A 23,357-nucleotide genomic window follows, 5' to 3' on the forward strand; every position below is an offset into this window, starting at 1 on the left:
TATGAATACCGTAAGGCTGATATTACATTTTTCAAGCTTGTTGATTGGTCACGGAATAGGAAAGTTGCCGAATATCTAGAAATTTTCTATCCTGCAGCCAATCAACGTATGGCCCGAGCAGAAAGATGATCGTAAGGGCCTCAGCAGAATGGCTATCTTGTACTCTTCACACATAAGACAGTTATTGTGCGTTACGTCAAGACAAAGGCATAAAACATAAAACATTGTCTTAAGACTGTCCTAAAAATATAAGACAGCCGTTCTGCTCAGGCCCTAACTGTTTACGATGTCGTCGTAAGGCTGGGTATTACATTTGTCGTGATGATTGGCTGCGAAATAGAAAAGCTCCCGAGTCTCTAGAAATGTTCTATTCAGCGTATTATTGTCGTACGACAAATGTAATACCAGTCTAAGACTTAATGCAGGATTCACACTGGATTCGACATCCAACGTAGGACGTTTGATATATAATATAATTGGCTTTCTCTTTTCGTTCCTTGCTGGATCTAAAAGTATAAACCAATCATATTGGATATCGGACGTCGTACGTCGAATATCGGATCCAGTGTGAATCCTGCATTAAGTCGATGTCGAGGGTCAACGCACAAAGAATTGTCGTAGTGAAATGACGTATGTCGCATTCATTGCATCGGGACGCGAGGCGACACACGTCAACAACAATTCTTTGTGCGTTGACTTCCGACACCGACTTAGGTCTTACAACGAAATCGGAAACTATTGTGACAATTTTTCTGCTCAGGCTCGTACTTAAAAAAATGTGTCGTACGACGAATATAATATCAACCAAAGAGTAGGGTAAAGGCACCTAATATCGCCTAGAACGTAATATCGCCACTCGTGATACCTCGTGAATAAAGTGCTGTTAGCAATCGGCGATACATAGAATTAGTAGCTAAACATGTGTAAGAAAACATATTGTAATTACAACATTATAGAAACAACGTCTGACTCAGGAGACGCATTAAAACAAATTTTGAATGCTGAAAAATTTAGCAGACAGTGCAAGTTCGACGTCTCACAGTGAGAATATAAGTTGAAACAATTCTTTCAATGTAAAAATATTTACTAGAACTACATAATTATATACTTGACTATTTTTGATTGATATCTATCAACATGTATGTTTTTTAACTCACAAATAGATCTCTTATCGCCAGTAATATAAAACCAATGATACAGTTTTCGAAACGACCTACACTGGCCAGTGTTTTTATTTAAAAAACAAACGACGTTTTGGTCCCGGATTTGGACCCTTTTCAAGTATTCTTTTTCACACAATTGCCATTGATATCATATCGCTCATTTGGCTAATATCGTTAATAAGTATGTATGTTTTTGTTACAATGTTTTTAGTGTCTAGATTAGGATGCACTCAATACCGCTCATCACAATATTTCGGAGGTGTACGTAATAATATGCGCCTAGGCGACATGGGCATGCATTTTTTCAGAATGAAAGAGAGTAAAAAAAAAGTACAAATTGACACGATGTGCATTAATATTTCGAAATAGTGTGTTATATACAATATAACAATATTTTTTAGTATAGTCACAAAGTGAAAAATCTGTGGACACCTACAGACGTTTATATGATGTAAAATAAATATCTATAGCTTCACAAACACATACATATTGATAAACGATGATTTTATAAAAATTTATAAGGTAGGCGATATTGGGTGCCATTTTTTCAAATCCCCGATTTTGCGGTTTTCGTTTCTTTTCAATGTGGATTAAACACTTTAGATTTTAACCATTCCAACCCATTGTACGTGAAACACAAATGTTTCCTCTTTTATTTGAGACTAAATACAGACAGAAATGTCAATTACTCATTTTTGGTAGGCGATATTAGTTGCCTTTACTCTACTGTTTTTCAAGACAATTTCAAGACAAATTTTTCAAGAGTGTTTATTGGCTGCCGGATAGAAAATTTCTAGATACTCGCGAATTTTACTATCCTGTAGCCAATCAACACACTTGAGAAATTGGTCGTACGATAAACGTAATGCCAGCCAAAGGCTGCGCCCCGGGAACGATTCGGCCCAGCTTCCCGCCAAGTCTTGACGCGACTGTCGCACAGCGTGGATGAGGCAACGCTGACGTAATAACGTCAGCAACCGTACATGACGATCGTTTTAATCATGCAACGTGTTGCCGCGCGAGCGCGACCTGCGTCGCGACGGTCGATCGTTGTATGATACGTAGGGAACTCTCGACGTAAAAAGTCGGAGAGAGATCGACGCGGCGAAAGTACGTTGAATGAAACACGTGTGTACTTCTCGTTTCCGGTTTTGCGCACATATGCTTTAACGACTTGGAGAAAAGTGCCGACTATTAGAAAGGTATGCGAGTACGAGTCGAATCGGGTGAGATTTAGTTCGATTCGAGAATTTGAATCTGAACGAAAAGGAATCTAGATGGCTCGTATGTCGTCAATCTTCTAAAATCGTGGCGGGAAATAAAACAGTACGGTCGCGTTAACCTGTAGAGGGCCGGCATTTTTTCATTGAAATTTGTAATTTTTTTAACAGAAAATTTATGCATATATGTAATCTACATGTTCCGCAAAATTTTCAAGTTTGCTCCTGGCGACTGTAGCGGCCACTCCGGCCCTTTAAAGGTTAATAGATGCATTCATTACTAAAACTGCTCGCTGGGCGACTAAGTAAGCAGGAGAACGTGATTAGCTCCTACTTGAATTCAATTAATGACATATTTTTCGCTTAATTGTTTCAATTGCTGCAACGTTAAAGTACGTCTTACTACTTTCATATTAAAAATTTAATGTTTTTTTATTTTAAGCGACTTCATATTATATAATTAATATTGTTTCCATATTAAAATGTTCTCTTATTATCTACGTGTTAAAATTTAACCTATTAATTATATTGTTAATTAAAATTTATGTCTCAACGATTTAACTCGATTTAACTTGATTCTGATGAAACTTTGTCGATTCGCAAAGGGAAATAAAATTCGATTCGATCCTTGATCCGCACGTTTCTACTAAATATATATTATATATATTTCATCGCGAGAGTAACTAGAAAGTACGTCTCGTTTCCTCCAGTTTCTTTGAAAAAAAAACTGATTAGTTATTTGCTAGAATCCGCTTCGCAAACTTCCGCGCCCGACTTTGTATGCCAAATATGCCGCGACTAATGACTCTGCTTCTTTTCGCATCGGGAACTACAAAATTACGATTGCCCGCGACGAGTATTAATTTACGGCCGCGCGTTTCAATTAATCTGCAATTACGTGAGCGCGGATGAGATTGCAATTCTCTGAGAGTGTCGTAAAATCAATATAATTCAGTCACATCGCTCGGCCATTCGCTGCAGGCGGAAAGGCGTGCGTTACGTTTCAGAGAGACGCGCGTTATTCCATCACGGGGAAAACGTATACAGTGCCCGGAATAATAGAAAAACAAGGGCAAGGGCGGCCGGGAAAGAGCGCGACGCGGATAATCAGGTTGCCGGGGTATCCCGCTAGCGTCGACTGATTTGATTTCCGGAATTAAAAGTATCAAAGGACGGCCAAACAACGCGCGCGAGAGGGACGCGAGAACGTGTGGGCTCGTACGTTATAACAAAGTTTCTCTCTCTCTCTCTCTCTCTCTCTCTCTCTCTCTCTCTCTCTCTCTCCCCCCCCTCTCTCCCCCTCTCCCTCTCATCCACTCACTCTGTCTCTCACTCTCTGCTCCCCCTCTCTTCTCTCTCTCTCTCTGTCGTTCACTCTCACTCACTCGCAATCTCTCTCTCTGTCTCTCATGTGTATACGATCGTGTAAGTCAGTACGATGTAGTAAGTCAACGCACTAGTGGTGTACATGCGTGTGCGTGTACGCGCGTCCCGTGTATTTGTGCGAAACCGTGGTCAGCGTATCTGAGTACAGTCGCGTAATCAAACCGACGAAATTGTCGATGACATGTGACTCTGTAACGCCAAGATGACGCTAAATTAACGTAAGAGCCATTGTGTACGAATTCCGGCTGGCTTTTCCGCGCAAATCTCGTTCGCGCGCGGTGCTGCACGGGCGATAAATTAGAAATGGCATTCGGTATGTCGTTCAGCGGGAATTCGCATTAGTAACGCACGTTCTAAGTTGCGCGCCTCATTTTTTACGGGAGACGACGAACTTTCGCGAAGCGTTGAAACCGCGCTATTTACACGAACGTACGCCGGCGTGTAGGAGGGACCTTGATATCTCGCAATATACTTAGGGCCCGTCGACGCAGTCGGACGACAGCGTCGTTGAACAAATATTTTTCCCCGCGAGGAGAGAAACCTCGCTCGAAAGTATTGTCCGGCGTCTGTCGGCCTGCGAGTGAATGACCCTATTTATCGGTGCGTTATGTATTTTTATCGCGGTCGCCTCGCCCTAGTTATTTATCGCTGCTCTCTTCGCAGTGGATACGGAGAGTCGCGGGACACCCGTCCGTTTCTCTCGCGAAACGCGCGAGTGGAAGATAATAGAAAAAGACGACGTGTGCACGCACGCGCGCATAATGCGCGCGCGCGGAAACGTAGGAGATATGTTAATTTTTCATTTTGCCTGCGGCTCGCGAATGTAAAAACGTCTGGGACCTCGGTCCTACGCAGCTTCTCACCTGCAACTCGTTGACGAGCTTCTCCGTGAGCGTAGCGTCGTGGGAGTCCTGGCTGGTCGCGCCCGGACTCAGCATGGAGTTCTGTGAATTCTGCTGCTGATTGCCCGACATGTTCATACCGGCGAGACCGCCGTTCTGCGCGATGGTGCCGGCCATGTTGAGCGCCTGCTGCTGTAGATTCTGGGTGAGATTTTGCGCTTGCTGTAGATTTTGCGTGAGATTTTGCGCCTGCTGCTGCAACGCCTGCTGGTTAAGCGCCTGGCCAAGATTCTGCGTGAGGTTCTGCGCCTGCTGCTGCAGCGTCTGGGACAGATTCTGCGCCTGGCTCTGGATGTTCTGTTGCAGGCTCTGGCTCGCTTGACTAAGATTTTGCGGTTGGTTGAGCAATTGTTGCTGTTGTTGCGGCGATAAACTCGGCGTCAAGCTCTGCGCCAAGTTGTGCTGTAAGGTTTGTCCGAGATTTTGCTGCATGTTTTGCGTAAGCGCCTGGGTTAGCGCCTGGCCCAGATTCTGATTGAGCGCTTGGGCCGCTTGGACAGCCTGGACCGCCAGAGATGGACTCGATGCCTGCGACATCGTCTGTTGCGCCTGGGCGAGGCTGTGCAGACTCTGGGCCATGCTGGAGGCAATGGCACCCTGATGATCCGCTTGCGGCGACGGCGTCGTCGGTGCCGGGGAAGACTGATGCTGCGGGCCCTGAGTGGTTTGGTTCATCGATAACGCATGCTGCTGCTGCTGTTGTTGCATCTGTTGTTGAGGACTCGCGGTTTGGCCCAGGGTCGCGTTCGCGTTCTGCTGCACTTGCGAAACCGCAGACTGCTGCTGCTGCTGCTGCTGCTGCTGTTGCTGCTGCTGCTGTTGCCCGAGTGGACTGTGCATCTGCTGGACTTGCTGCTGATGTTGCTGCGTCGAATTCGAGATGGGACTGTGCTGGATCCCGGGTGAAAGTTGAGGCGGACCGCGTTGTGGTTGCTGCCAGTAATCCGACATCTTAAATACGTGCTGGCGTAGCGCGTGGAGGTTCGCGGCTGCCGCCGTGACAGCCGAGGCTTGAATCTCCATTGGTTCGGATTCGTTTTCGAGGTCGGGCTCCGGCGAGCTGCAAGGATCCTCGTCCTCCTCCTCGTCCTCCCGCTCGGTGATGTCCTCGTCCTCCTCGTCGTGAATTCTTGTGGACCGGTCCGGCTCGGGTCCGGGCGGTCCGCCGCCAGCAACAACAGCAACACCACCGGCGTTTCCGCCGCCGCCGCCACCTCCACCGCCACTTCCGCCGCCGCCGCCACCTCCTCCACCGCCGCCTCCTCCTCCACCTCCTATCCCACCCCCCGAATCGCCAGAGTGGAGATGATTCCCCGGGTGATGCTGATGATGATGCTGCTGTGGCAGGTGATGGTGAGGACGCGACTCTGGATTTTGGTTGTGCTGCTGCTGCTGCTGCGGATGCTGCGGCTGCTGCTGTTGTTGTGGCTGCTGTTGTGGCTGCTGCGGCGGCTGCTGTTGCTGATGGTGATGCTGCGGCTGCTGGTGGTCTAGCTGGCCGAAGTCTGGTTGGGCTTGCGTCTGGGCACGCAGGTCCAGGGCCGCCGTCGCGTCCGAAATTTTGAGGCCTTCGCGAGAAGCCCGGGCTACCCCCTTCCGGCGCAGCTTGCCCGCTTTTTCGCACCCCTTCCGGTAAGCAGCTCGACGGCCGGCACACCTCTGCGCTCGCCGCCGTTCCTTCCTATCTTTCTCCTCGCTCGGCCGCTCCTTTCAGCCTCGGGATCGTCGTAACGATAACGATCCTTGCGCCGCGCCGAGCTTCGACGTGGGCGGCGGGCAACGTCAGTTACTCGCCACCTGCTGCGACTTCCCGGCCCTGCTACCTACCGCCTGGCTCATGAAACTTCCTCTTATGATTCCTCCACTCCCTCTTCCGGATCCTCTCCCAGATCTCTTCTTCTTTATCGCGCCTCCCCTATGTCGTTACTGTCGGTTGCGATGCCTCTCGCGAGAGCACCGCCGATCGGTGATGGTGGTTGGTACGTCCGTAATGCGTCTTTTATCGTGATGACTTGTTACGTACGCAAGTGGCTGTCGTGCCCGCGTACGTTTCTTCGCGTTTTCGCGGCTCGGTCGATGGTCCTCTTCTTCTTCCTCCTTTTCTTCCTATTCTTCTTCCCCTCCTCTGTGTGTCCTCATATGACTGTGTGTATGGTACGTGTATGTGTGTGCTTTATGTGTGCTTTGCGTGAGTTGTTGCGCGCGCGCGCGAGCGAACGTTCTCCAGCAAATAAGGAGAACGGTCTATTTTCCTTCGTCTATCTAACTTAAACTCTATCGTACACTTAAGTTCAGGTTAAAATTCAGGATTGCCCAGCCCGGACGGTGTGAACGAGAAGGATAGTCCACGCGGACGCGAATCGTTTATTCGGTCGGAAAGGCTTCCGCTCCTCTTCGGGGTGAGAAATCGCACTCGCGGATGATTACCGCTCGTCCCGTTTTGCCCTGAGTATTTTAGCCCCGTTATGTTGGATGTGCGTGCGTGTTGTGTGTGCGTGCGTGTGTGTGCGTGTGCTCGAACGCGCTCGAACAGCCTCGAAAAGTTGGTGTCCGCTGTCGTGCGCGCCGGCTTGAATCAGTGAGTTTGTGAATTCTTTTAAGCGGGACGAGAGCGTTTCTCTCCGGGATTTCCGTCACTCCGTTTCTGCTTCCGCCTACTTCCTCCGATCGTCTTCTTCCAAGCTGCTGCGTCGCGTCCGTCGATGACTCCTCCTCGAAATGCGACTCTAGCGTTTAACTCTTTAAAAGGAATTCTATTCGATTATCGATCACCGCTCGTCGTTACCGATATCGTCGATGGTAGTTGTGGTTGCTTCTTATTATCGTTTAGGTTTAATTAATATTGCACTTAGGTACACTCGTTTTTTGAACACACTGAAATATATATGTATGAGCGCGGGGTTCTCAAACTTTCTTTCCGATTCTTGCTCTTTCTCTCTCTCTCTCTCCCTCTCCCTCTCCCTCTCTCTCCCTCTGTCTTTCTCTCTCTCTCTCTCTCTCCCTCTCTCTTTCTCTCTCGCTCGCTCTATCTCTTTCGATCTTTATCTATCTGCGCTTCCGTAGATACTCTCCCGATCTTTCTGTCCTCTATCTCCTTTCTCGATATCTTCGGAACGCGCGATCAACTCGCTAATCACTTTCTTCTTTGCAACCCCGCTTCTACTCGTTCGGCTCTCGGTCTTCTTACGCTCTTCTGCTCCTCTGCTTCTGCTTTGCTCGTCTTATTCTGCTTCTTCCGCTTTGTCCAGTCTTCCTCTCCTGCGCGGGAATCTCTCGCTGCAACGCGTCTCCCGCTCGAAGCTGCAACCCAAAAAAAGAAAATACATTTTTGCGTCGTTCGACGTCACGCACGACGAATGTTCAACATCGACACTATATAATTTTTTCAACGTCATAGGCAACTGTTTCACACGTTTTGTGTTCACGATCGGAAAAGCATTCGTACGTCAATCAGACATCTTGGAAGATACGAGAGGCTGTCACAATATTCACCGCGACTCTCGGTGATATTACGGTCCGATTATAGACCCGATAATATTAAGATGTAAAATATCTTGACTGACTCTTGGTGCGCGCGTGAGAACAACGTTATTTAAAACATTGATTTTTGCTAGATGACACTGCCTAAAATCAGCTGTCGCGAGCGCGAAAATATCGAGTGCCGGGTAACGCGACGTGAATCGAGTTAGAAGAATTTTAATAAAATTTCGCGTTGTCGGGAAGATATTAGCCACGAGATTTTATCATCTTATGACGGGGTAACGTTAAACGCGACGACTCTCTTTCGTCTGACGTTTACGAAGGGTTGCACTTCCGGCCGCGACACAAACAATAATTTCAACCAGCACTTGTCAGAAGCACGCACTAATTACGCGACATGGTAAATTTCGCCCGTTTGACACATCCAGCTCTCGCGTCGATAATTTAACGTTACACAAATTCATGCCCTCCCTTTTGTTCGCAACACCGATTGTCGTTGACGCGGGTTTTCCGAATTAGTTTGGCGTTTCAGAAAAATCAACTGGCTCGAGGAGCGCGGGCGAACAGCGCGAACAGTCTTTTGCCGTCGCACGGTGCTCGGGCACTCTGACAACACGGGAAAGGCACGGGATGCGTGATGCAAAAATTCAGGATCGGTATGGAGAACTGAAAAGGTTTATAACTGAAAGAGAGTAACATGTCGATAAATCAAATATTTATTCAAATAAAAGTAATGCCAATATAACAATGAGCAATAAATCAGAGTACAGTGAATAGGATAAAAATAAATGTCCAGAGCACTGAATATTCTCAGGAATGTAGCGTAAAGTCGTGATTTACATTGACATAACATCACAGCGAGTAACGCGATGTCACACTTGCGATACTGCCTCTCTCTCACTCTCTCTCTCTCTCTCTCTCACACCGCCGTAGAATTGCGCTCGCGATCTTTTTTTTTCTCTTTGCCAATTATCGCCGGTCCTTTGTTAAATCGAGAATTGGTATCGCCGGCGCAATTTTGGAATTGCATCGTTACTTCCCGAATTATTTTCCAACGCGCGGTTAGACTCTTTCGCAGGGGGCCTGTCACCGAGCGATGAATAGAGTCGACGCGTTGACGACGACGTCAATGAAATGCCAAATAATTTGTTGCGACGTGTACCAGGTTTACGCGACGTGACGAGCATTGTCGGCTGCCCGGTGAATTAACGGCCCGAAATGATCACGCGCGAGGATATTCGCATAATCGCTAACTCATTTACTCGCGGCATGGCGATTCGTTACGTTTATTGTTCGCTATGCAATTCCGCAACCGCGAGCATCACGCTGATGTTCGGCGTGACCAATTTCTACGGGGCTTCGAGATAACGACGATCGAGATTCCCTTGGTCCTATCCCTCGGTCCGCCTTCTCGCGATCTTACCGAAGCACATCGTATCACACCGGAAATCGAGAGGGGATTGAAGCGTGTGCGATCGCGACGAAACACTGTCGAGACGGCGACGATGACGTACCGGGCATGTCAGGATTCGGAACAGGGAATAGGAGGGGGTGGGTCAGTGTGGTGGTCTCGGGCCGAAAGTGGGGAAAACTGAGTAAAATCACACGACGGAAGTAGAAAAAGAGGAAGGTGGCAGACGCGTTGACGGTTGGGCTTATTAATCGGGCCTAGGTGCACGGTCGCCAAGCGTCGTTACGTTCACAGAACTCGCAACACAAGATGAGCAGGGCAGAATATTCCGAGAGAAAGAATCCGGAGGATCCCTTACTGGAGAGATCCAAGTGCGGATGACAGACGGGCAGATGCGGCAGTCGGCGATGGTCGGTAATACGCGTAATACGATCGTTGCACCTCGGTCCGGCTGCTCGCGACCTTCGTGCACGGTATCGGCCAAGACACTGTTCTTCCTCTTCGAAGGACGACGACGGTAACGACAACGACGACGAAGACGACGACGACGACTACGACGACGACGACGTACGACGGGGGGAAAAAGCTCTCTCCTCTTCCGCGTTCGAGTCCTTGACGGAGGAGGAACCGAAACTGACTCGGGTCTGCGGCTCGCGAGAAACGCTAAGTCCTTCTCCGTCGGGGGCCGGTGGTGGCGCGCTTCTCAGACCGCGTGCGTCTGACTAAAAGCCACCCCCTCGTGCCTTAAAGAACGCGTGTTCGGGTAGGGGCGTTGTCTTAGGTGGTGCGCGGCCGCGAAATTTCTGGCCACCTCGGGGCGCCTTCGCCGTACGTCGTTTCTTACCGCGGCAACGTCGTACGCGGGTCCGACGGGCCCGGGCGCGGGCCCAGGTTACCGTGGACCGACTCGTGACCCCGGCCGCGTCCACCCACGACGAAAATCTACCTCCGGGAGGACGAAAAACTGAGGCCGTCGTAGGACAGGAGTTTTCAAGCTACCCCTCTTTTCCTTTGCCCCCACCAGACACGGCGCCGAGGCGCGCGCTCTATCTCCCCCTTTTCCTCAAACTCTCCTCGCCCTTCACCCCGCGCCCAGGTGGGTGGGGGATTCTCCGCCGCCGACTCCGCCGACGCCTCGTACGGGGGTAAGCGTCGTAAGGGGTGAGAGAAAGAGAGTGGGGCCGCTCTCCGTCTCCGTTTCGCCCGGCCAAGAAAACCCTCCCGGAAGGAGGGTAGGAGAGAGTCGTAAGAACCGATTATCTGTCTCTGTCTGTCTTGATCGCTATCTTACACTCCGTGGTTACGTTCCGGCGTATACGTAAGTACGCGAGGCCGGAACAAACGGGCTCTCGGACCGTGTACACTTTTCGCTGAGGACTCGTCCTTGAAAACTTTTCGCCCGACCGTCGCGGATCATCTCCGTCGCCGTAAACTCACTCGGACTTAACACGATTCTACCTCGCGAATCAGTCCACTCTCATTTCACCACGAGAAATACAAGTCTCGAGAGACGTGCGCGACATGCGAACGCCACGAAACGGGGTACTCGACTGATCGAAAAATTCTAGGGGGCTTTTGTGTAAGGGGGTGTAACAGTCTGAGATACGAATAAAAAAGAAGGGGGGGACCGTCGTGTAAAAATGGCCTCCTCCCTCGTGTCCCGTATGGCAACGCACGCGTGACTAATCACGGGGGAGTGGGGCAGGCGTTCTTTTTTATCCCTCTTTACGAATCACCCCGTACCCAAGTTACGTGGCTCGCGATCGTATTCTCGATATTAATGCACGAAGTTTACTCGATGGCGATCAGTTGATTAAGTGTCGCGGATCGATCGGGCCCAGGCAAGCGGATTCGAATACATCAGATCACTCCGGCCATCCGTCATCCAACGCTCTTCCTCCCTCCCTCCCCTCCCCCCCCCCGGGTTTTGAAAGTCAAATCGCGATTTAAACATGGATCATCGACCTTGCGGAGGACGTCGACTTTCCAGTAGACGCGCTGATGCTCATTTCGCGGCGAAGGGTGGTCGATGGTCATCCCGCTCGTCTTACGCACCCTCCTCGCCGAAGTAGACAACCAAGCCATCCCTTCCTTCCCTTCTTCTCCCCTACCTCCCTCTCCCTCTCGCGGGCTCTCATCTAACGTAGCTGCCCCACCATTGCATTAAGCTCCTATTTCTCCCTTCTCTGCCAACGTCTTTCCCCTCTCTGCTCGCTCCTTCATCCGTTTCTCTCTTTCTCTCTCTCCCTCCCTCCCTCCCTCCTCTCTCGCTCTCTCTCTCTCTCTCGCCGCCGGTTTTCGTAGCTGAATCTCGCGTACGCTACCCGATACCCTTTCCTACATCCTTTTCTCTCCCTTCTTTCCCTCCCTTTCTCGCCTGCCTCGGCTCGCGCTCCCCACCAGCCGGGCAACCCCCACGCGCCGCTTTTTTACGCTGGCTTCGTCCTTTTTTCCACGTGGTGTACACGTGGAAGTATGAATCCGGGAGGTGGGGAGGCGCGACCCCTTTTTTTCTTCAACCTGCCTCTGGCATTCACGCAAGAGAGCCCCGCTGGTCGTCCGAGACGACGCAATAACGCGTCCACCCTTTCGTCCCTTTGTCTCCCTCTCCGTTGGAGGAGCAGCGGCGGCAAGAAAGGAGCAAAGAAAAGAACGTCGCGTCGCGTCGCGCCGCGTCGCGTCCGGTCGCGTCCCTCCACCCACGTTGTGTCCACCCTATCCGTGTCTCTCCCAACGCGCGTGCGACGAGGGTGGACCGTCGCGCGAAAAAAGTTAGCCAATGAGTCGGCCGCCCCGCGATGGTGGAAAAATCGAGTGACCTTCGTCGCACGTGCGACGCCACGCGCGCGGTAACCTTCTTTGTCGGCGCGACAGACCGGCGAAAAACGTCTCTCGCTCCTTAAAGAGATATTCTACGACGACCGTTTCGGTATATCTGATGCGAGATCGATTACCGCGATATATAGCACACTTCGCGTCGCTCAGGCGTGAGTAGAAAGAGGCAGGGAATTAGTGCAATTCGTTAATTCGGTTTAACGTTACTTAATATTTATAGAAGTGTCCGTCGCGCGATCGATCAATCTTTTCAGCACACTCTTGTAAGTCGTAAGAAGGAAAATAAAATAATGTCCTTCCGGGTGTCGCAACGAAAAAAGTCGATTTGGAAAATGGACAAGGATAATTTGCCGCGACACATTACCGTAACCGATAATTTAGTCCTAGGTACTCGCGAATTATGCGAGGAGCAATTTCGCGAAGCTCAAACGCAGGAATATCTAGTTTATCGGACAGTGAACCGGCGGTAGGCCAGAAGCAGGACGAGAGTAACGCACTTCCGACACGAGGGTCTCTGGCACGAAAGTGCCCGGGCGCGATCGCGATCGAACTTCCGTTCGCGGCAGGCTGCCGCCGTGGTAAGAATTTCGGCTCGCATGCGGGTGGAGAGGGGAGGGACTCGCCTTGTACGTCCGCTGTACGCGCGGGTGTGTTCCTCCGGAGTTTCGAAAATAAGTACGTAGAGCGCATTGGGCAATCGGGGCTCACTTTAAATTACAAATGAAGCGGCCGGCGTACGCGAGGATAAAAACAGGTGAGAATCGAGCCTCCGCGCACGGCTACGGGGTGGGCGGATTGTCAGGTACGCATACGCCCGCGCGTGTACGCGTGTGGGTGCGCGGCGGTACGCGTTACGTACGCGTTACTTACGCACGAGCGTGCGTACGTGCGTTACGACGTGTACGCGGCGTTTTAGATCTCAATCCCGATCCCGATTCCCCCTTGATCCCGATCGGCAGCTGGACTCGAAGAGCCGACCAACGGACGTACAGACGGACTACTTGCCGTGTACGAGTTGCTACACGTGCACTCGCAACTCTGACGGGGCCCCGTTGTCCGGCTCCGCGCTCTGCGAATCGAGCCGATCGACTACCCCGATAGGACGTACGCGCCTTTGCGTAGGAAGACATTTGTCTTCCGGGCCTGATCCTGCCTACTTTGGATTGTCCGCCTTCGCGAGTGGCGGGGGGGGAGTGCGTGGAAATGTGTCGACGAAGGTGGTCGTCAGGTGGTGGAAACGCCGCCGGGAATATCTATTACCCCGTGTCACGCGTGTCCTCCGAATTTTCAGCCCCCGCGACCGAAGCGTCGTGTTTCCACGTCGTTATTTCTACGTGGATTAATTGGTGGAAATTTTATTAATCAGACCTTTAGACGTTCTTTCGCGGACGGAGCGTAAATGCAAAAATGATAGCAATGCCAATATAGCACGACGCGTTAAGAATTTTATTGAAACACGGAGAGAGTTATTTGACACGGCCGATATAATGCGTCTGGATTAAATATCCGTTTTCAATTTTCATATTTCTTTAATGCGTCTGTCACGCGAAAAGATTTCCAGCGCAATAATTTGTTCGGACGGCCTTTTTGCAGGCACTCGTTTTGCTGCTCGTGTGAAGTAGCCCCGTCTCAACCCCCGATCGGAAGAACCACCCCGTGGCGAGGTGACGCCTGGCGGCGGAATAAGGAACGAGGAAACGAACGGGTGGAGAAAAGGGTGAGTCGTCCTAAGGTTTTTGTCCGTGCTAACCCCCGACGATTGCGCGCTGCTCTCGTAAGCGGAAGTTCAAGTCCGACGAAAAACTGTCGGTTTTTAATCGATCTTCGGCCTCTCGGGAAGAATCTAGTCGCCTGTCGGCCCATCAAAAATTGCCTACACTGCGTGAAATAACCCGAAGGCGGCGTAGACGTGGTTAGCTCCGGTCTCAGGGGCCGTAAAAAATGCCTCGAAAATTCTACGATTATTGAAATATTTACAAGAAATTCTACGCTCCTCGCAAGGAAATAACCAACTTCTAGAATATCGATTACTGTAAGAAACGGTAAGATGATACACTCGGTTACGAAGACTCGAACGGTGAATCGTCGAAATAGATTTCAGCAGTGCGGCCAATTTGCGAAGACTATCTGTAAAAATAATCTACAAAGAGTCCGCAGGACTGAACTCTCGTTCTCGATGACTTCCGGATAGCTTTAGGACCTTTGTAGTCTCCGGCGAGGGATCGCGCTCGCAAAATTTGTTTGGGATAAATAGCGAGGTACAACAAATCCGTGTAATTCCGGTGAGTTCGGATTTGAAATTTACAAGATGCGGGAAAGGGACGTCTGCGTGACGATACCGTCCACGCAGTGGTCGTAGCGTCGAACAATTGAACTCACCGAGATCTGTTACATCGGTATCAATCCACGACCACCTTCATGCGCGTTATCGTATTACCGTGACGGCGCGATACGCGGAGTGCACACTACTTTATTCGCCGGGAAATGAGATTAGGATCGTCGCGACGGTCGCGATTCTCGTCGAATCGGCGAATCGGAGGAACGTGCTGCACGCGAGCCATCGAAACTGACGGCCCGGATTAAGAATTCTAACGGTAGGAGTAGCCGGTCGGCTGTAGGATGAAATGAGCGACGCGTCCGGCGCATTACGCAATGAAAGAAACAAATGAAGCTTAATAGAAAAACTGCCCGCGCTAGAAAAACCCATTCCGCCGTGCACTTAGTACAGCTGCGTCAGAAAGTGCATCGCCCGTTCTTTCTCCCCTCGTCGACGAGACGGCGCGTTTCTGGACACGCTTCGCGTCGGTCGCGATTTAAGCGCCCGTCCGAAAAAGTCCGCGCCACTTTAAACCAATTGTCTATTTAACGCGGGGGTTTTAACAAAATTTGTTAGCCCCCACGTGGAAAATCGCGTGGGTTATTCAGATATCGACGTTTCCTTCAATTTGCGGCGTGTCGCGGGAAGGTGGAGCCCGCCGATGTACCCGGGGGCCATCGCGCGGCGGAGAGTCAGTGATCCGGAAAACTGGACGGGCAGCAGCGAGACAACTTGTGAATTTTTTAGATCCATTCGGATGGACGGCTAATTAACAGTAATCGAGCAAACGTGTAGAATTGGCTCGCCGCTGACTGGTGTACTTTGTTCCGGTTCTAAATTTGATTTACATTAAATATGAGAGAACGCTCGTCGGGACGAGCGGTGCGTGCATGCGCGGGGGTCTATATCGCCGCATTAAATATAACCAAACGCGGCGAACGCGCGTAATGAATCAAATTATTTCGGACCGCGTCGCGGTTGGGGGAATAATTTAGCCCGTGTGAAAAGGACAAAAGAGCTTAAAAAGGACGAATTGTAGACGCGGTCTCCGCGCGTGTACGCGGGCGCAACGCGACGCGCGGCGTGCCGCCGCCTGGCCGTGTTTAGGCAACCGATCCGCCGATAATCGATAGCCGCCGATTCCGGATAATTCAGGATGTCAAATGCGCGTCGCGGGATCAAAGGCCCGCGTATGTGCGTGCGCCGTGCGTGCGCGAAGAGCCATCCGTCGTCGCCACGGACACGGAGTCCGCGGAGTGCGCGTCGCATCTATTTTTCCCGACTGTACCACCACTGTCGTCTGCGGCTGTGTCAATAGGAGCCAATCTAAGTACATATGCACACACATACGTAATGCAGCTCGCCGCACACTGCGACTCGTGATGCAATCGTGCGCCTCGTGCCTCGCGCAGTTTCGACATTCTCTTTGCCCCGCGCTATGCGCAAAGTGTGGTAACGAATTCCGCGATCGGACGTGATCGATCGATCGATCGATCCGCCGCCGAGACGTGGACCCGAAATTTTCACGACGGCATCTCCGCGATCGATCTCAGTCCCGGCGGTTCCTCCGGATCGCGGCCGTCCAGCGCGATTAAGCGGTCGATCCGCGCGAGCACCACCGGCGTATATTTCTATCGCGCTCTCGTGTTTTCTAAGACTTTATGCGAGCCGCGGGAGATAAGATAAGCGTGCGCGGATCTAGGATCAAGGTGACGAAGATAGCGTCGTGACTTTGGGCGGCACATCGCGACAGTCGCTCCGGAAAAAACTGACGCGCCTCGCGCGTTATCGGAAAAATACGACGCACGCCGCATTCTTACGAGCGAACGTCAAGTCCGGGCTCGAGAATAGAGAGAGAGAGAAAGAGAGCGAGCGCGCGTCCGGAAAACGCGCCCGTTCAGAAATATCCGTATTTCTCGTGAAAATATCTACGGGAATGTCGTAATCGTATTAAATTTAATTTTTAAAAGCGCTGATTGCCGGATCGCGACTATATGCGCGACGACGTGGAACGTCTTGGGGAAGAGCGAAACCCTTTTAATTATTTGCAAATCGTTTTTAATCGTACAAATTGACGGCGAGGAAAGAACGAAATAATTCATCGGGCGCTTGTGCGATACGCGATATAACGGCGGTAATGAGAGTATGCGAGGGCGAAGCGTAGACAGGGATTTCTCGTAGCGTCGATGACTCCGAGAAACAATTAATTTTCTTTTTAATCATTTAGGACGAACGAAAATGATTCAGGATCGCGAATGCGGCGAACGAATCTCGTTTATTTTGCAGCGGCCCCAGTCGCGGGCAGATCCGCGCAACGACGGGGAGTCATGAAAGATGGCAGACGCCGGTCGATGATCGGGAATATTTTTGCCTGCGCAGTCAGTACTTTCCGCCTCGTATATTTGCCGTAAAGTACGAGGGGGGTAAAACGCGGGAGGGAGGGCGGCGAAATATATACATAGGAAGATCGTTAATCAAAGCGACTGCGAGCCCTGGTCCGGGATGCCCGGCCGGTGGAGCGAACGGCGAGTTTTGCCATTTTTGGGGGGGAAAATTTTCCGCGGAAATCATTGACGTCGCCCGGGTCATCGACGAGCTCTACCCGGCGGACCGAACAGCTACACACACACGCACACGGCTGCGCGCATCTGTGTCTGTGTGCGCGCGCGTGTGCGTGTGTGTGTGTGTGTACCAGGGTACACAACGTGGGAGGCCTGTGTCTCGTATATCGGGGTGGTAGTTCCCGCAGAGAACGGCGTGCGACGGCCTCCCATTGGCCTCCCATTGGCCGGTCCGGGGGTGGCTCGCTGCAGTCATCGATTCAGGCAGTCATTGGCTGACTCGGCCCCGGCCGCCATTTTGAATGACTCCGGGATCAATACGCGGGGTGCGGAAAAAAAAGTGCATGCAGGCCCACCGCCGCCCCCGGTTCCCTCGGCCGTATCTCACGGCCGTTCTATCTCCGTTCGCACGCCACCGCCGCCCTCCCTCGCTCTCTATCTATCAACCGGTTCATGCAACCACCGACACCGTTGCACCACCTCCTCTTTCCACCCAGGGGCACCCTAACGCCTTTCCGCCGCCGACTACCACCCGCCCCCCCCTCCCTCCCCGCGCGTCGTTACCGCTCTTCCTCCGATGGCATCCCCGGCGCAACAACGCCAACCATCGACGACCCAGTCGAAGGGGGTGATACGTGTATGTGCGTGGAGGAACGCGTGCACGTACGATACACATACGCGGGCTCGAAAATCATCGAAAAAATACTCGGCGAAAGCGGGGTTGCCGCTGTTCCGCCGTGGCGCCGCCGCCGCCGCCGCCACCGACGCCCCCGGCCGTCGCCGCGTTCCACCGTCATTTTCTTCTCCCCCTCCTCCCCCGCCCCGGGGTTTGTGTCGAGAGTGTATGCAATTCTCTCTTGCTCTCTCGCGTGCGCGTTGCTACGTTGCACGCTACGTTTTCAACACAGGCCGACTCGTCGGGAAATAGGAAATTTGAAATCGAAGCTTCGCACCACCGCCCGCCGAGCCCACCCTCGTCCCTCTTTCTCCCGCATCACCCTTGATCATCGGTGGAGCTCCCGGGCCTGGCACCAGACCCGGGGGTGCGTCATCGAACTCGGGAAATAGAATGACTCCGCGTACCGCGCGCTCTTTGTCTCGCGGATTCGCGGCTCTCGTCCCTTTTTTTCCCATATTTTTCCCCCGTTTTTTTTTTGCGAGCAAAGCGGAAAGTTTACCCCGCTCGACATCGTGAAATGATTAATCCGACAAAGAGAACTTCGCATGGAAAATAATTCAATACGATCGGAATCGCGTGCAGTTAGAAACAATTGCTGTCTTTTATACAATTTCGTTGTATTTTGACGTTTTTTTATATTTTCACGTAAAACTCGCCTTCGTTTGAATAACGATAGAGATACGAGATCCGACGGAAAGTTATTCGCGAGATGAAATCTACGCGACGAAAGAATTCACGATAAACGCGTGGCCTACTCTCTATTGCCGCGAGAAATTTGTCTCGAGATATGTTTGAGGTTCGACCCGCGACAGGCCGGCTATCAAGTCGTTGCACACTACTTAATAATCCGCGAATTATAATGGTAATATACATAACAGCGATTCTCTCTAGCGGGTAACAGTAGTCATTACGGTAGTCGCTATTATTACGGACACTTTCGCGTTTAACTGTTTTACCGTAATAAGCCGCGGCCGTTCAGAGAGACAGAGCGAGATATATATACGAAGCGAGCTAAAGAGTGAGGCGAGCAATAGTAGGCAGGCAGCGGGCCGCTCGAAAGTATGCATTACGCCGGCCAAGTTTTATAGCGGCCGTTGTTAGGTGGTGCCGCTCGCGCGCGCGCGCGCGAGCGCGCGAGGGCTGTCATTACCGAGTAACTTGTAAAACAGTTGCCTTTGGACGTAATGTTATTTGCACGATACAGATTTAAGTACCGGCCACCTCAGGATTTATCGTCCCGTTTATGATCCGCCGCTAAACGGCACGGACGGATCCTCGTTCCGGGAGGAAGCCGGCGCCCCCTTCGTTCGCCCTCGGCGGATCGCGCGACCGACGCGATCCGCGGAAGAGAGGATCCGCTCGAGGGGACTCCCCCGCTCCTTTCGGAGCGCGGACATGGCGGTACCTTCGGAACGAAGATCCCTCGCGTCGCTGTGAAACGGGCGGAGAAAAACGTGTACAGGCATGCGACATGCAAAGTTTCAGTAAGTTGGCGGGGTACTTACGTTTGGAACCGAACTAACTGAAACAAGGACATAAGGCTTCTCTTGGTAGCAACGACTTTTAGATCACATTTTTAGTTATTAAGAATTTTATCGTTTTTTTTCATTTTTCGCTTTTAAATTTACGTTTAAAATCTAAAGTTTCTCAAAACTTGTTAAAAATATACTTTAGTCATATCTTTACAATTTACTTTGTAGGCGTCTAAAGTGTTATCTTTTTTTGTTTGTTTCTTTCCCCCCTGTGTCTCTCGTTTGTTCCTTCGACAGTGTAGGTGTACTCTTCTTCTTAAGGCAATGCTTTTGTTTCAATTTCGTTTCTTCTCTCTTTTTTTGGTGCTTTTTCCGCGTATTTTTCTTGATTTTCTGTATTTTCTCCTTTTTCTTCTTAATCGTCGTCTTCGTAATCGTCGTAATTTCGAAATCAGGATCGCTCGAAAGTGTGTTTTAGCTTCTCTAAATTATTTAAGTCCTTTCGGCAAAACTTAAGAGGAGTTGTTCAGACGTTGTGTTTCACAGACAGAAATCGGTGAGTGTTTCGGAACGGCGAAATTAATTTTTCAATGAAATAATTATGACAACACACATAACAACACAGTGCGACGCGTCTGAAACAGAAAAGAAGGGGGGGTCGACGGGTCCCCCGTACGTTCTCGTTACGATCGATTCGCCGGACGACTTCGCGATCGACGGTGGGTCCTGTTCGCGGTGATTCACCGCGAGCGGATCCACCGGTTGCCTCGTCTCTTAACGCGAGTTTCTTATGTTCATTGTTTTCCTAGAGCGATGTACGGTTACGGTAGAATCGGAATCTCGAATCTCGTTTGCGGAGGGACCGAGAAGGTGTACGAGCGACGATAGGGTATATCGATCATGGCAGACTTCAAGTCGTTGAACGCGAATCGCGTTTCCGAGAGCGATTTAATTTTGCCGATTCGAAGTCAAGTCAGTTACCGACTCCAAGTTAAACATCAGTAAACAAAAAGTGCAAAAAAAAAGAAATAAAAACCCGAAGTATAGATTTGAATTTGTAAAAGAAATTCGAAAAAGCAATGTTTAATTTTTGAAAACTCGAAAGGGGGTTGCTCGGTGCCACCCCTCCCGCCCTTACGCTACTGGCCGAAATAAAATTCCAAGTCAGGCGCTGTCTTAGATATCGAAATAAAAATGCGATAAAAATGAAAGGAATACTTAATCCATGCAGATTACCCGGCGGGTCTGGCATCATCGATAGCTGTACCCACTCCCGAGGCATCCCCCGAGTCCACATCGGCGTCGGTCAAAGGCCATTTGAATCTCCCGCGCGACAAAAGGAAAAACCTTCGGTATAAGAAGGGGGCCACGTGACTCGAGGAACGAATGAGCGTCTTTGCCACCCCCGCCGCGACGTTCTCGCCCGCCCCCTCCACCTTCTCTCTTTCCCCTTCTAGAGAGGCGCGCGGCGTCGCTCCTTGCGCGTCGTGGTAAGACGCGTCGGGACGCTGACTCCGTCCTCCTCGCACCCTCGTAAGCTCCCTGTCTCACGTCCTTTCTCCCTCTCCCTCTTTCTATCTCGCCGCGCTCTCTCCATCCTCGTGCTTTCCCGGACTTTTCTCCCCCACGTGCTCCTCGCGAGTCGGCAGTGTCTGCTGGCACGTCGCGGGGTGGCGATCTTGGGTTGAGAAAGGACCCTTCGGAGTCCGCTCTGGCTTCTCCACCTCCTTCTACCTCGGCGCTCTTTCTCTCGCCGATCTCCCGTCTTCCTCTCTTTCTCCCTTTTGCAGGCCGCTCCTTACGTTCCCGCGAGCGTACAACGTACTCCTCGGGGGAAGCCCCGCGAGAAGCCGCCCCCCAAGCCGTTCCCGGTCCCTCCTTTCTCTCGCGTACACGCGGACTTAGACGCGCGGCGCGAGGTCTTTCGCGTAATCGTCCGGTTTCTCGCGTACGAGCACCTCCGCGATCGCGACACGCGTTCCCGACGAATCGCCACGGCACGGCCCGCCGCGTTTACGCGGATATTTCCGCAGGATTTCGGTAACCTTTGATAGAGGCATTGCGAGCATCCCCGTGTCTGAGTAGCAACTGCGCCGTGGCCCCGTGCCGGGCACCCCCACCTCACCTCCTCGCCGCCTCTATTGCACCACACGCCGCCCGCCGCCTAAACCGTGCCGAAGCGAGCCACCAACCCTCTCTCGGACGCGCGCTGGCCCTCCACCCGCGCTCCATCTCGCTCCCTCACCGCTTCCCTGCCGCCACCGTTCGCGCTCTCGCACATTCGCCCGCACGCCCGTCCATCCGTCCGTTCGTCCGTCCGTCCGTCCGTCCGTCCGTCCATCCACCCGCTCCCGTTTGTCCTCTCGCTCTCTCTCTCCTCTCTTTCGCCTTCCCTGTCGCTACTCTCGCACGGCCGTGCTTCGTCTCGCTTTCTCTTTCCGCCCGCGCGGACCACGAACCGGCGTTCGCTCGGTTACTCGGACGCGCGCTTTCCTCTTTCGCCGTCTTCCTCGCGCCACCCCGCCCGCGCCCAGCGGGACGATGTGCGCTGTGTGCGATGCGCTGCGCTCCACGTAGCCTGTGTGCGTTCGTGCGCTCTGCGCTCTGCGCGCGGCCGTGCCCAGCCCGGCGCGCGCGCGGCGCTGCGCGGCTAGGCGCACCGAGGCGTCAGGTGGATGACGCCATGTACGTCGCGCAGACCGTTTGTAATGACGGTAACCGGCCAACGCCGTTCCTCTCTCGAATCCGGATAAGTTTTCATGGCCAGCGGCGCCGACAGCTACGAAAACGATCGCGTTGATACTTGCCACCTCGGCACGAGGGTGCGAATGCGATTTGGATCGTTTAGTTGCGGGAATTAGGCGCGGAAATTACCGCCTAATTTTTCCCTCGGCCGTCCCCTCGTCTCTTTCTCTCCTCTAGCTCGTTCCTCTGTCGCGTCTAATAGGCTCGTAGGCCGGGGAAGGTACTTTTCTCTCGAGGATATAACGAGGCCCTGTAAACTCGCCAGGGGACCCGCGATAGAGCGGATTAATCGCGACTGTTTCGTTGCTAATTAAAGTTATTTTTTAACTCGGCAAACAATCTGAATTCTTGATAATTACTCGCGATAAATATCCGTGGTAGGTTGATGATAATCCGCTGTAGAAACTTCTTATTATTAAAGGGGAAGACGTCTTCTCAAGTTTTAGACGCGAGTTAACCCGAGCAGTCAGCGCCCAACTTGGGCATTCGTAAGATCGATATTTTCGATGCGTATACTTTCAAGGCTACTTAATTCGCGTCCACAGATCGTTACCAGTAGACATCCGGCAAGAAGGAACCAGCGCGACGGCACGCCGTAAGGAGCGGCTTAACGATCGTGCTCGAGTATTCAATTACAGGTTTTACGCGATTTAACGATAGTTAAAGTAGCAAGCCTTCGCAGTATCTCCAACACTCCATCCCAGGGGCCATAGAACGGCTGGTAAACGATGAGGGGTGGCCTCTCTGTCGCTACCCAATAACGATTTGGAGGCGTTATCGTGGCTTTACATCCCTTTGGCCCTGCCGTGACAGTAAGGTTAGCACGCCGTTGTTGCGTACACGCCAGAATGGAGTTCACGTTCATCGTGTATTTCGAATCGTGGCACTGACCACAGCACACCCCCGGTGGCACTTTACGGCGGGGAGATGGGCGAGAAGATAGCGTTGCAAAGTACCGTCGTGTGCACCCCCTTTTCTTCATTCTTCATTTTCAGCAATCCCAAATTCACAATTGAATTTTTCCAGCACGCAGCTACGTGTATCCAGAACGTCGGTGTTTCCTCGACCACACCTGGCATCTTTAATAGTACGGAAAATTTTACGTGTATTCAGGTCGCGTTATTTTTTTTTTCATTAGAAACCATTAGAAAACTTGCGCAACCATTTCTTTTCGTCGTTAGGATTG

The 23,357-nt window shown here is 51.6% G+C and overlaps 1 protein-coding gene across 1 annotated transcript in view; it reads right to left on the bottom strand.

Annotated features, from left to right (window-relative positions):
- Positions 1-23,036, bottom strand: part of LOC105563275 (transcription factor SPT20 homolog) — a 24,422-nt gene extending 1,386 nt beyond the window's left edge. The window contains exons 1-6 of the mRNA XM_012014740.1: positions 22,827-23,036; positions 11,855-11,866; positions 10,704-10,746; positions 7,859-7,971; positions 5,967-6,297; positions 4,633-5,915 (exon numbers count right to left, since the gene is read on the bottom strand). Coding sequence (XP_011870130.1) covers positions 4,633-5,915; positions 5,967-6,297; positions 7,859-7,971; positions 10,704-10,746; positions 11,855-11,866; positions 22,827-23,036 — 1,992 coding nt within the window. The remainder of the gene's footprint in view (positions 1-4,632; positions 5,916-5,966; positions 6,298-7,858; positions 7,972-10,703; positions 10,747-11,854; positions 11,867-22,826) is intronic.
- Positions 23,037-23,357: the final 321 nt, after the last annotated feature.

The sequence above is a fragment of the Vollenhovia emeryi genome, unplaced genomic scaffold (assembly GCF_000949405.1).
Source record: "Vollenhovia emeryi isolate VEMERY1.0 unplaced genomic scaffold, V.emery_V1.0 DF939179.1, whole genome shotgun sequence".
NCBI lineage: Eukaryota > Metazoa > Arthropoda > Insecta > Hymenoptera > Formicidae > Vollenhovia > Vollenhovia emeryi.